Source organism: Abramis brama (genome assembly GCF_963993115.1).
Source record: "Abramis brama genome assembly, chromosome: 2".
NCBI classification, from domain to species: domain Eukaryota; kingdom Metazoa; phylum Chordata; class Actinopteri; order Cypriniformes; family Leuciscidae; genus Abramis; species Abramis brama.
In genome coordinates, this window is record NC_139964.1 from 20168341 (window position 1) to 20182858 (window position 14518).

At 34.5% G+C, this 14518-nt stretch overlaps 1 protein-coding gene across 1 annotated transcript in view; it reads right to left on the reverse strand.

Annotated features, from left to right (window-relative positions):
- Nucleotides 1-10388: 10388 nt before the first annotated feature.
- LOC311077829 (complement C3-like) overlaps nt 10389-14518 on the reverse strand; it is a 121552-nt gene continuing 117422 nt past the window's right edge. Inside the window, exon 21 of the mRNA XM_084106460.1 lies at nt 10389-10899. Within this exon, the coding sequence (XP_083962586.1) occupies nt 10758-10899 (142 nt within the window). The 3' untranslated portion in view covers nt 10389-10757. The remainder of the gene's footprint in view (nt 10900-14518) is intronic.

Below are 14518 nucleotides of genomic sequence, written 5' to 3' on the forward strand. Positions count from 1 at the left end.
TATAGAGACATCAAGAATCAAAATATGAATCTCAACAATGGTGACAACCAACAAAGCCTTTTTGTGACTTTATAGTAGTTCAGATTTAATCAGATTTTTTTTTTTCATTGTCACGATTCATACGCTGATTCTTGATGTCTGAGTGAGTCTATGTGATCCTGTCAAAACATTTTCTGTATAATGACTTCATAAAATCTGAGTATCACAGCACTGCATGATCTTCTATAGCAGTTTAGTCATGCAAAATTAACAACTAATATTTATCAACTTTATCAGACATCACACTTCAGATGGTAGCAATGAAGCAGAACACTACATGACATGTGAGGATGACAGCGCCAGCCTGACAGTCTGATGCCGGAAGTGGGCGCAGCAAGGCATTTAAACGATTTAATTGAAAATGTAATATCTGAAATATGATAAAATATAATAATTATGTTTTGTCCTATTAACAAAATACAATACAATATACTACTAACAAATGTTAGTAGTTTTTTAAAAGTTAAAATTATACTTTATCCATTTGTTTTGTTGAGTCAAATGATTAACAATATAAATTGAACAAAGCTTAAAACAAAAAAATAATGATATGAAAACAAAGGTTGAGCGTTTGAACATTTGATTTAATTGCTCCAAATAAATAATAGTAATTAAATAAAAATACAAAAATCGAACTAAATAATAAATAAGTTATACAAAATAAAATCAAACCAAAGAAAATAAATCTTATAAAAGTTATGCAGGCACACATTTAACAATAATTCTCAAGTTAAAAATAAATGAAATAAATCAAAACTCCATACAAATGGAGTTAATAGTGCCGATGAGTCTGAATCAAATTGCCCCTTTGACACGTTTGTGGCCAGTGAAAGTTTAACAGAACACCTCCAAACTCCTCTGCTGGGAGCTTCAAAGGAGATTGTTATCTATTCTCCCCCCCTCTCTCTGGAAGCAAGAGACCCAGGTGGCCAGAAGACCTCTGAGATGTCATTCCATTACACACACACATACCCACACAAACATTCCTTGCATTTAATTCAGAATATAAGCGAGTCAAAATCTGTATATGATGTATTAAAGCATGCATGTTTGATAGTTATGTTATTTCTAGCTTGTTAGTTGAACTTTTAAATGCTTATTTTAAAGAATAAGAATGTATCTCTTTGATTGTATCTTTCAAATATATCAATTTCGGTACCTAATTAACCTGTTAACCGTTGCCAGTGCGTCGGCGCACTGAAGCGTTTTTTTTTATATATAGTTCAAAGTTACTATCAGATTTAATGTTATACCTTGACAAACTATACATCATTAAAAAGATATAAGCAGGGCCGTTTGAAGGAATTTGGGGGCCCCAAGCAAAATGGACATGGAGGCCCCCCTAACCCACACCCCCCACAGCATAGCCATACAGTTTAAGTTCACCCACACTTTATATAAATAAAAAATGTTTACAGTGCAAATACTGCTGTTGCATACTGTGCATAAATACAAAATGTTTACGAGTTTCAAGCCTCCATGTCATGATTATATTGTCTGCTATATTGCTTTTTATGTATTAAATCCAGGCAATTGGTTGATGAAAAATTTATTAAAATTAAGATACAATTTATACTAAACGAAATTCACTTTAAAGAAAAGCTTTCTTCAAAACAAAACTTAACAAACTTGAAACTAAATGTAGGCTACAGACTCTCTTTTTATACAAATTGCAGCACATTCATTTTATTCTGATTTTGCACATGTAAGTTCAAAGGCATTTGTTTGTGCATAGTAAAACACATCTGTAACATTTATCAAGTTCATAATTGTGCGTGCATTTATTAATTATTATCTTAATGAATAATGCGACAAGGAAGAAGCATGTAAACTGCGTTGTTTGTTTATTCAGAAATAATTGAATGGATCGGAAAAGTAACAAAAGAGGACATTGAGGGCTGAGGCTGACTACTATCATCATTTCTGTCATGGCAAGACTGCTTCATGTGTTTGTTCATCGTCGAAGTCCCCGTTTTTTTTTTTTTTGCTGTCATAGGCGAGCAGCGTGCCGCATTTAATGCACGAGACAAAGCCAACTCGTATGTTGTCACCCACGACTAGTTTAAAATGTTTCCATACCTCCGATTTTCCTCCAAACTTGCTCAAAGTTAATTCTCCTGTTTTAATTTTTTTTCTTTGCTTCTTCAAGCTCCATGTTGCACTTAAGCTACAGAATAGTACAGCACGCACAGCAGGTGTGATGCGTCACGCGTGCGAGACGAGTGACTGCGAGTCGTATTTTTGTATTTTGCCGGCAGCAGAGATCACGTGGTTGGCTGGCTGCTGTCAGCGACTACTGAGAGGGGCCCCCTTGAGGGGGAACCCGATAACAGTGTCATTGCACTTTACTGCATTGACTATCAAAGGGGCTCTCACAAAGTTTGTCGTTGCATTTTATTCTTAACCAGTCGTTGTCTTGGGGCCCCTGGCCAGCTCGGGGCCCCAAGCAATTGCTTGGTTTGCTTGCCTTGTTGCGACGGGCCTGGATATAAGACTCAAGTTTCAGTATTTGACCACTATTGTATTCTGATAAACTTATAGCGACAGTTATTTCTTAATTTGTGTCAGGAGTTATGAAATGAAAAAATGAGTCGATACCTTTGATATGAATTATGCGCGTCAGCCGCTTTCATTCATAAAAAAACTCCCGTGCTGTCGTCATGACAGCGATACACAAAACAACGTCCTTCAGGGCTTTTAGCTCAAAAATGTGCAGATTTGGAGAAATATTGATATATTCTCATAGGTTTACATCAGATTTCTATAGACAGGAATAATATTTATTGAATTTATACCCAAATACGTCGATGTAATCATTATGAGTGCTTGCATACTCTTATACTGTGTTTTCAATTCATACCAATAGCCTGAGGGCGCCCTCGCCGCCCTGTGCACAGTATTAGTCCATATTTAGAACATGAAGAAGAGCCATGATCATGTGACATTCCTGGACGTCACTGATACACACAAAGCTAACAAGAGATCGCGCTGTAAAATGCAGATACAGACGTTTTGAAGACAATAAACATGTTTGCTATGATATTTGAGTTACCTGTGTTTTTCAAGCCATGCCAGGTATTTCCATAATAATAGATTATATTTATAATGTAATGCTAATCTATATAGAATCATTGTGCAGAATACTATACCAATAGTATATTTTCTGTCTGATTTTTTTATCTGAAGCCAAATTAGATCACAGAAGATTATTTAAAATACTCTACTTGCGTTATAAAGTAAGTTTGGAACACAAACATGGTTTTAATCTCATAAATTGTCGTGTATTGATGGTGTGCTAAGCTAACATGCTAGCTAGCCCTAGGTGCACCTGCCAGGCTGCCACCTAGAAGTTATACTTTTATGATTTTTTGAACGCTTACTGAAATGTTTCTTTATTCAAAAAATGCATCTGATACAGTTTAAAATGTGAGGTGAACTTTGAGAAAAGAAATTAGGGACTGAAACCCTATTGAATAGCCTGTGAATAGCCAGTCGTTAGTAGCTATAATGCAGACAAAAGAAATGCATATTTAGAGCCATAACCAGTCTGGAGAGGTGTGAATGTGTGCAGGAGAGACTGACACTGAATGGGGATCGTTTGCACCACAAAACAATAGAGACAATATACTGGATAGATGGTTAGAAGATGACAATAAACATCAGTTGCATTTTAGAGTCAAATCAAAATAAAGTCATTTGACATGGTCTTGAAAAACATTTAACTAAATACAGAGTTTTGGACTTATTATCTTCAGATTTTAAACATAAAATGTTTAGACGTGGCTTTAGCTGTAGTGCATTTCTAGATTGCTACAGTGCCAACTTCAATTTTATTTTCATGAGGATGTTTCATAAAAATTAATTTCTAATAACTTTACAAAACTTTGAAGCTATTTATAAAAAAAAAATTCATTATGACAATAATTAATTCTACATTTACAATAAACAGCCAGGTGTCAACTTTCAAATGAGACCATACTTGTGCTTTTAGTACAAAGGGTTCATGAACTGTATCTGTTTCAGTTTGGGTATGTCATTTCTGGGGATTTTTCATAAGTGGGGTTGCAGCTTAACAGGTTAAACCTCTCGGTGTGCCCAAGTTAAATATGTGTAGTAGGTTATGATAAAATGTATTATACTGCATTTACCATCATTTGGAGTAGAAATGACAAAATCATGACACCGTCGTAAACCATGCAAATTAAGCTGTCAAACTGAGACAAAGAAACTCTTTCCTGCTCAGAATGTCTTTAAAGGGGGGGTGAAACACTCAGTTTCAGTCAATCTCATGTTAATCTTGAGTACCTATAAAGTAGTATTGCATCCTTCATATCTCCAAAAAGTCTTTAGTTTTATTATATTTATAAAAGAAAGATAGGCTGTACCGAGTAGGGCTGGGCGATATATCGCACGATATTGTTATGCGCATCTCATCAGTAAAGCCGGTTCCTTGATTAGTAGTAAATCACCATCACCTGCTTTCAGATGGAACAGCATTTACTACAAAGAGCCGTAGTTAACTGACAAGCTGAGCCATATCGCATTAATATCGCAGACGTATCGCCAGCGATAATTAATGCGATATGGCTCAGCTTGTCAGTTAACTATGGCTCTTTGTACACAGCAAAAACTCCAGTGTTAAATTAACACTCCTGGGAGTGTATATGAACACTCAAGAGTGTTGAAGTTAATGAGATAATTAAGTGATTAATTTAGTGATGATTGAGCATTATTGAAGACACCTGATGTTAACAAGCAGAATCACTGAAGGAGAAAATCTCAAATTGTAAGCCACCATTATGGCGATCAATGGTTGCGGACTCTTGACCCTTAACTTATTAACTTTTGTTATTTTTTGTTATTTGTTACTTTTCTTATTACGATTTTGTTTGGCTGTTGTATCTGAATTATAATTGCCAGATGAGTGAAAAAAAAAGTGATCTGATGGTGTTGGTTATATTATGACATTCATCATTTGAACTTGATCACTGAACTCATTAAGATCCTTCTTACTGATTTTGATTTATGTTGTTGGTTACAGCATAACTGTGAATCTGCATAAATGCCCAGAATTTTTTATATAATATAAAGGATTTCTTAAAAGTTTTTTTTTTATTTTTTTTTATTGTTATCATGTTGTATTTATTTATTTTATTATTATTATTATTTTATTATTATACATAAGGTAAACACAGAACACAACAACAGAACACAAAAACAACAATAAAACAGCAGTAATAATAACAGCAATGAAAAAAAATAATACCTGAGTGGTATTATTTAGTACATAAAATAAAAGTAACATTCTGAAGCACTTACTTTGTGTTAATCTGGAACAGTCTTTTGTATTCATTTCATGTCTCATATATGTTGTCATTTACCTTGCTATTTCATTACAGTTTACCATTATTTATTTTAGTATAGCTGACAATTTGTGTTGGAGTCTGTGTTGTGCTGGGAGCAGGTCGTTTCTTAGTGTTAGGAGACTCCATGTCATAAGTTGCAGTGTCATCGCTGTTGAGTGCAAACCCAGCTAACAGACTTTTGTTAAAAGAACGTAGGGCTGGGCGATATATCGCACGATATTGTTAGGCGCATCTCATCAGTAAAGCCGGTTCCCTTGATTAGTAGTAAATCACCATCACCTGATCGCCAGTAAACAGACACCTGATGTTAACAAGCAGAATCACTGAAGGAGAAAATCACAAATTGTAAGTTACCATTAAGGTGATGGGTGTTTGCTTTAGTTGGGCTCTTGACCATTATATGTTTACTTTAATATTTACTGTTGTTTGTCTGCTGTTATTGATTTATAACAGTTAAATGAACAAAGTAAAATGTGGTCTGATAGTGTTGGTTATGTTGACATAATCATGCTGTGATCTGAAAAAGGAAACTTATTGAGATAGTTTGATTTAACTTGTTAGCAGCAGCTTTGTGATTCTTCAGCCTATGATTATCAGTACTTTACTTATAATTAAAAATATTTAATAAATATTGTTCTGATCAAAAGACATTCAGATAAATTCATTTAAAACACAGACATCAATAATCAGCCTGTGAATCTCAACAATGGTGACAATAATAAAGCATGTTGCAGTGGCTGCCACCAATCACAACTCATTAATAGCTCCCATCATGCGGTATGAATAAATTATGATCTGAATTGTCTATGTAATTTACTTGTCCTAATTGAATATTCTGCTCGTCACCATTGTTGAGATGCATAGACTGAATCTTGACATCTGTGTGTGCCTAAAATAAAGATCTTATTTAAACAACTTTTAAAAAATCCTTTATATTATATCAAAAATTCTGGGCATTTATGCAGATTCACAGTTATGCTGTAACCAAATCGAAGTCAGAAAGAAGGATCTTAATGAGTTCAGTGATCAAGTTCAAATGATGAATGTCATAATATAACCAACACCATCAGATCACATTTTTTCTTTGTTCATCTGGCGGTTATAACTCAGAAACAACAGCCAAACAAAATCTAAAGTTAATAATATAAGGGTCAAGAGCCCAACTAAAGCAAACAATCATCGCCATAACGGTGGCTTACAATTTGAGATTTTCTCCTTCAGTGATTCTGCTTGTTAACATCAGGTGTCTTCAATAATGTTCAATCATCACTAAATTAATCACTTAATTATCTCATTAACTTCAACACTCTTGAGTGTTCATATACACTCCCAGGAGTGTTAATTTAACACTGGAGTTTTTGCTGTGTACAAAGAGCCGTAGTTAACTGACAAGCTGAGCCATATCGCATTAATTATCGATGGCGATACGTCTGCGATATTGATGTGATTTGGCTCAGCTTGTCAGTTAACTACAGCTCTTTGTAGTAAATGCCGTTCCATCTGAAAGCAGGTGATGGCGATTTACTACTAATCAAGGAACCGGCTTTACTGACGAGATGCGCATAACAATATCGTGCGATATATCGTGCAGCCCTACCGTAAATGTATATTTATGTTTCACGACTTGATGACCTAAACGCCATTGCGTGGTCACGAGAAATGTACGATTTTCTGCATTTAAACTCATTTAGCTATTTACGTCGCCCTTAGACTAATCCCCGGAATATAAAAGACTGAGTGGATTTGCCCTGATGAACGTAGAACATCAATACTCCTGTAGATGCAAAAATTCGGAAGATGCAAGTTACAAAATTAATATGTGCAATGAAACAATGAAACCATGCGTTGGAGCAGTCCTCAACTATCATTAGTAGGTAGGACTGAATCAATTAAAAAGAATATTCTTCCACACTTTTAGACCTTACCAGGGTTTTTTTTTTTTTTTTTTACAGTAAAATACTGGCAACACTGTTGCCAGTAATATACTGTTAATTGTACAGTTCTTTACTGTAATCTACAGTATGTTACTGTAAAAATGCACAAAATTAAAACTTGAGTTAACTAATTTCACTTGCAGAAACCAACTGCCTTAAATTGACCAACTGTCATTTAAATGTATTAACTAAAATGTATAATGCATTATTAATGTGAGCAAAGTATTACCGCAAACTTATTTCATCTGAAGCCGCTAAAAACTATTGTACAAGAAAAGATTTCCACTGGACCAGCAACTACACAGTCACTGCCTGTTAAACAAAGCAACATGCAGCAAATCATCAATGTTTGTAGATCTTCTCCTGGACTGAAGCACAGGCTCTACTCTTCTGCACAATGGTGACCCAAAAAACTAAATTTTACTGTAAACTACTGGCTACAGTGTTGCCAGTATATACCCGTTTTATAACTTACAGTTTATTACTGTTAAAATACATTTTGTGGGTGTGTCTTTTTATCTTACACTGTTAACCCTTTCAACCCCACAGATAAATCCACACTACAGAGAGTAAAAGTAACATTGAGACAGTGTTGCAGTGAGATAATTAAGGGAATATGTGAGTGATTGTTGAACATTAGTGATGAACACCTGCTGTTAACAAGCAGAATCACTGAAGGAAAGAGGAACACATGAACAGAAAATAGAGAAACACAAGAACTACAACTGACTTCCAGCCATTACACATTATTACACTTATTATTAACCAGTATGACTTTATTTCAGAAGTTGTTATTGAGATGTTTAATTGAAAATGTTTGGTTTGAAGTTACCATTATAGAGATCAGTGTTTGCTTTAGTTGGTATGCTGACCTTTGACTTTTTAACATCAGTTTTTCTCTTGCTTGAACTTTGTTTTTGTAAGTCATACTTGTGTGTACACACTGTTTTTGTATGCAGTTTGTTAAATTGATTATGATGGCAAAAATCATTATTTAGGGTTCACCAATCTCGGTCCTGGAGGGCTGCTGTCCTGCAGAGTTTAGTTCCAACCCCAATTAAACCAGCCAATCAAGGTCTCACTAGGCATACTAAAAACTTTCAAACAGGTGTGCTGGAGCTGGTTGGAGCTAAACTCTGCAGGACAGCGGCCCTCCAGGACCGAGATTGGTGAACCCTCATTTACTAATCTCATTCTCTGAATAATCAAGTCTTCAGTAATGCTCAATCATCAGAGGTGGAAGAGTACATTTTCTAAATATTGCATTACTACTGCCACAGTGCTTACATTGGTAAACTCAGCAAACACTTGAAGCGAAAACTATCATTAACTTGTTCAGAAAATTGAAATAGTCTGGCGAGGTGGGGCCACAGTTTGGCAAATTCCCGGGATGGACCTGCTGCGTCCTCATCCATTGTTTCGTCCATGGTTTTGTCTCTTGTAGTGTCTCTAAATATGACCATGGAGTTGACTTTGTTGGAAAGCTGAAGGTGATTGCTGATAGGCTGTCCCAATCAGTGGCGCCTGCACAATCCAATCACGTTTGAGAGGGAAACAACAAATTAAGGGTTTCCGAAATGTTTATTTTTTCCTTTTAATTTTTTTTTTTTTGAAGAAGAAGAAGTAATGGGTACTCATGGTTATGGATAGAAATGTAGTGGAGTAAAGAGTACAATATTTGCTTTTCAAATGTACTTGAGTAAAGTCATGAGTACTCCCCAAAAATGATACTTGAGTAAAGTACAGATCCCTCAAAATTGTACTTAAGTACTGTACTCAAGTAAATGTACTCCGTTACTGTCCGGCTCTATCAATCATCACTCAATTAATCACAGACGTGGGAAATCCAGGGCCCAATGAGTAGAAGTCCTGCCATATGTTTATTCCACCCATAAACTCAGTCAGCTGATTTCACTAATTAGTTCTCTCTCCTGTCTGAATTAGCAAATCCAGGTGATTGGAACAAAATACTGAGGAGGACTTTTACTTTCTGAACCTGGACTTTACACCTCTGCACAGCAATGCCACATGTCAGCCAAGAGTAAAGAAATAAACCAGAACTGGACCTTATCATAGCCAAAAAATAGTAATTTTAGCCACAGCCTTAGATGAAATCGGCTGAAGAGAAAAGAAGACATTAAATCTGTGAAGATCTCAGCAGAGGAGGATTAAACAACTCCACAAACAGCATTACCAGTTTATGGGTGGAATAAACATATGGTAGGACTTCTACTCATTGGGCCCTGGATTTCCCACCTCTGATTAATCACTTAATGAGCTCATTAACTTTAACACTCTTGAGTGTTCATTTAACATTCATATTTTAACACTGACTCTGGAGCCATATAAACTCCCAGGAGAGTTAATTTAACACTAGAGTTTTTGCTGTGCATGCACATAGCTGTTTCGTCAGCGTATGAGGCGGCTGCTGCTTGTGCTGGGACCTAACATTACAGTATAAGCTTTAGCTTCAATTTTGATTAAATCATTCTCTAATCAGTAGCATATTATGTCGTGGATATATCCATACTGCAGACACTTTTGTCTTGCTCTCTCAGATTTTCACCTGCTTGCCAAAAATGACTAATTATCTCCTTGGGAATGTCTGAAACCGGTGCATACATACTGTAATAGACGTGCCAGGTGCAAAAGCTTGACAGGCGTAGCAACAGTAACTAAGGAGGGCGGGGCTTAGCGAAGGATCAATTCTGTCTTGATTTAGCATTGTTGGTGGTGATGCGTGCCAAAAAACATTAATTCAGTTTATTAATATCTGCAAGAGAACTTTGTCCATTTTAAATTTAAAAATGTATCTCTCCTTCCTTCCCTGTTGACTGATGGCAGTAAGTAAAAAAATCAATAGACTACATCAGATTCCCGTCTGTGTGATGTTAGATTCCTCTTCTACAAGCTTCCAGACTTGAAATGCTCCACATCAGGACTCTTGAGGTTTTGCTTTTTGAATGTTCTAGAAAGTAATTTATCCCAACACCTCTTCCATATCTTTTATCATCCACATCAACTCCTGTCAGAAAGCAAATGCCAGGAATAATCATCTGAAAGCATTTATTATTTTTTTTTTCTTTTGTATAATGTTTAGCCTATTAAGATATCCAAAAATTCTCCTTTAAAGTTTCTTATGATTATTAAAATGAGATACAGATTTGAAATATCACACAAAACAAATTATAATGTTGGATTTGTGATTCAGAATTGAAAAAGTTATCAGAATATTCTTGCAGGGTATTAGTTAGTCAGAATTCTAAACTGAACTTGAAATTAATTTAAGTCACCATTTTTTCTTTTCTTTCTTTAAAGAAAACAAGAAAGTATTTTAGCTCAAACAATATTATTTAAGATGTATTAAGAGTATGCAAGAGATTATGTTTAATTTCTAACAAATGTTGTTTATATATAATTATGAAGCACATCCTTGATTGAGGAGGCTATTCTGGAGCGCAGAGATGCCGATGTACCGCTCCCTGTATTTTGGAGTTTGGCTTTCCTGTCTCGTCGGCCAGTATTCAACCCAGGTCTTCTCTCCAAAGACGTACTGCAGACTAAAACAACAGACAAGTGAAGACAAAACAGATAAAATTACTGACTTAACTACTACACTCTATAAATTTGTGTAAGGGTCAGTGAACAATAAGGATGTCCAAGGTGATAAAAAGGAGAATTATTTTAACAATCTTTGTATTCGTGTTGGTTTTTATTTGTTTTTCTTGTTAAAAGTAATTGCCTCCTGCATAATGCTTACGTCACACTGAAGTTTTTCATATATTTCAAAACAAAATAGCTTTTTTGTCTTTTATTAAATATTAGTGTTCACTTATGTCAATATTTCAATATTTTTCAGGATTATAGCCTTATAATCAGAGAAAAAACGTGTTTTGTCAAAGACTGCATCTAGATCAGATTCAGAACGATGATCAAAACACAGATGCAGTAGATCGAGTCCATCAACACCCCTAAAGCTTCACAGACCTAGAGCTCATCCTGGGTCGACATTCCATTCAGTAATGTTAGGCAGTTTGGAGTTATATGCAATGCTTAATTACACTGTAAATAAATATCCTAATTTTACAGAAAATAACTTTGATTTTTTGACGATCATTTTCTTTAATTTTAAATTATAGTCAAAACACTGTAAAATTACAAATAATATCTGTAAAATAAAAATTCAGCTGTTATTTTAGGTATTGTGACATTAATGACAAATTCTAGTATTTCACATTTTTTATACAGAAAATTTATCGTATTTTTAATACAGTATTTTTTCTGTTTTCTTAAAATACATAAAAATGTATGTAAAATTACAAATATAATCTGTAAATAAACAGTAACAAAACAGTTAAATGATAAAATGATCAAATGACTGTCAGCTCCCCCAAAAATTGTAAAACATCCTAAATTAAATAAACTGAAAAACACTGTTATTTTACCGGTATTTCCTGAATAATCACGATCATACTTCATTGTAAAAAAATCTTTAAAAAAGGGTCAAATGACTGGCAGCTGCGGCTGCCAAACAAAAAAACATAAAATTAAAGTAAAATATGCTAATTTAAATAAAGTGTAAAAAACTTTCAAATAAATTTGATGTCACCATGATTGAGATCAGTGTCTGCTTTAATTGGACTCGTGACTCTTGAGTTTTTAATTTTAGCTTTCTCTGGCTTCTTTAACTGTATATTTGATATACATTTGTTATAACATTAAATGCAAGAGAAAATATCAGATGATCTTGGTCATTCATTGGTAATGTTATAGTCATCATATGATGATCTGATTCTCTGATATGACAGTAAAATCTCTTAACTTATTAGTTTAGATTAAATAATATGTAGATGGAATTTAGCTTTATACAAAGTTTATTGTTATCGTCATAATTTTTCACATGGCCTTTGAAATATTGTGGAATCAGTATAACATTCTGAAATTTAAAAAAATATTATACAAAGAATATTTTGAGCTGTGTCATTATTTTTTTTAGTAGTATATCAATAATCAACATATGAATCTCAACAATGGTGACAACCAACAAAGCTTTTTTGTGAAGGTTTTTTTTTTCTCTTTTCTTTTTTCATTATCACCATTGTTGCAATTCATACACTGATTCTTGATGTCTGAGTGAGTCTATAAGATCCTGTCAAAACATTTTCTGTATAATGACTTCATAAAATCTGAGTATCACAGCACTGCAGAATCTTCTATAGCAGTTTTATCATGCAAAATTAACAACTAATATTTATCGACTTAATCAGATATTACACTTCAGATGGTATAAATGAAGCAGGACACTACATGATGACTATTATCACTAAAAAGTGTCCAACATCATCTGATCTGAGTTTCTCTTGGATTCCCACCATAACAAACATGCATCAGAAACACACAGTTAAAGCAGCCAGAGAAAAATTCATTATAAAAAATAAAAGGTCAAGAGGTCATGTAAAAACAATGAAGCTTCAACTTCTAAACCTCTGTTAATTCTCAATAAGAATGTTAGTATGAAAGAAATAAAGTCTGGATTGTAATAAGTGAAGATGCTGAGATCTTGAGAGATCTGGTAGTGTTTAATGTTCTGTTGGGGTTTAAAGTGTTTCTGTATGGTGTGTTTCGTGTGTCACCATTGTGTTGAAGAGTAGAGCCTGAGCTTCAGTCCAGGATGAGCAGAGAAACACTGATGATATGCTGCATGTTGCTTTATTTAACTGACAGTAACTGTGTAGTTGCTGATGCAGTGACATATAGTCACAGCCAGAGGTGGAAAGTCCAGGGGTCAGAAAGTAAAAGTCCTGCCATATATTTATTCTACCCATGAACTCACACAGCAAAAACTCCAGTTTTAAATGAACTCTCCTGGGAGTTTATTTGGCTCCAGACTCAAGAGTGTTGAAGTTAATGAGATAATTAAGTGATTGATTGAGTGAGTGATGATTGACCATTATTGAAGACACCTGATGTTAACAAGCAGAATCACTGAAGGAGAAAAATCACAATTTTAGTTACCATTATGGATATCGGTGATTGATTTAGTTGGGCAGTTGACCTTTAAATGTTTAACTTTAGATTTTGTTTGGCTGCTGTATCTGAGTTATAACAGCCAGATGAACAAAGAGAAAAGGTGAACAGGTGGTGTTGGTTATATTTTAACATCACTGAACTCGTTTAGAGTCTAATCTCTGACTTAAATGTATATTGGTCATAACAGCATCACAGTGATTCTACAGAATAATATCCAGATTTGTCATTATAATCCAAATGATTTCTTAAAAGTTGTTCTGATATTAAAAAAAAAATCTTTCAAGGCGCACACAGACATCAAGATTCAGTGTATGAATCTCAACAATGGTGACAAACAGAATATTCAATTAGGGAAAGGAAATTAGTAAGACAATTCAGATCATAATTTATTCATACCGCAATGCATGATGGGAGCCATGAATGAGTTTTGATTGGTGGTACCCAGAATGCACTGCAACATGCTTTATTATTGTCACCATTGTTGAGAATCACAGGCTGATTCTTGGTGTCAGTGTGTCCAAAAAAAAAAAAAAAAAGCTTTTCAAAGTGTTTTGATCAGGACAACTTTAAAGAAATCTTTTGGATTATTTTGAAAATGCTGATTATATTGATAAGCGTATACTGTAGAATCATAGACTGCTGTAATCAGCAAGGTAAACCTAACTCTCTGAATGAGCTTTGTGATTCAAGTCAAAAGATGATTATGTCAAAACACAACCAAAATGACCTGATCAGCTTTTCTCTTTGTTCATCTGAGAGTTATAACACTGATAGAACAGCCAAACAAAATCTAACGGTATTAGTTTAAGGTTCAAGAGCCCAACTAAAGCCAACACTGATCACCATAATGGCAACTTAAAAAATGAGATTTTCTCCTTCAGTGATTCTGCTTGTTAACATCAGGTGTCTTCAATAATGCTCAATCATCACTCAATCAATCACTTAATTATCTCTTTAACTTTAACACTCTTGAGTCTGGAGCCAAATAAACTCCCAGGAGAGTTCATTTAAAACTGGAGTTTTTGCTGTGTGAGTTCATGGGTGGAATAAATATATGGCAGGACTTTTACTTTCTGACCCCTGGACTTTCCACCTCTGGTCACAGCAACTCATGCATGTAATTAACTGCATGTTTTTCTGTAAAACCGT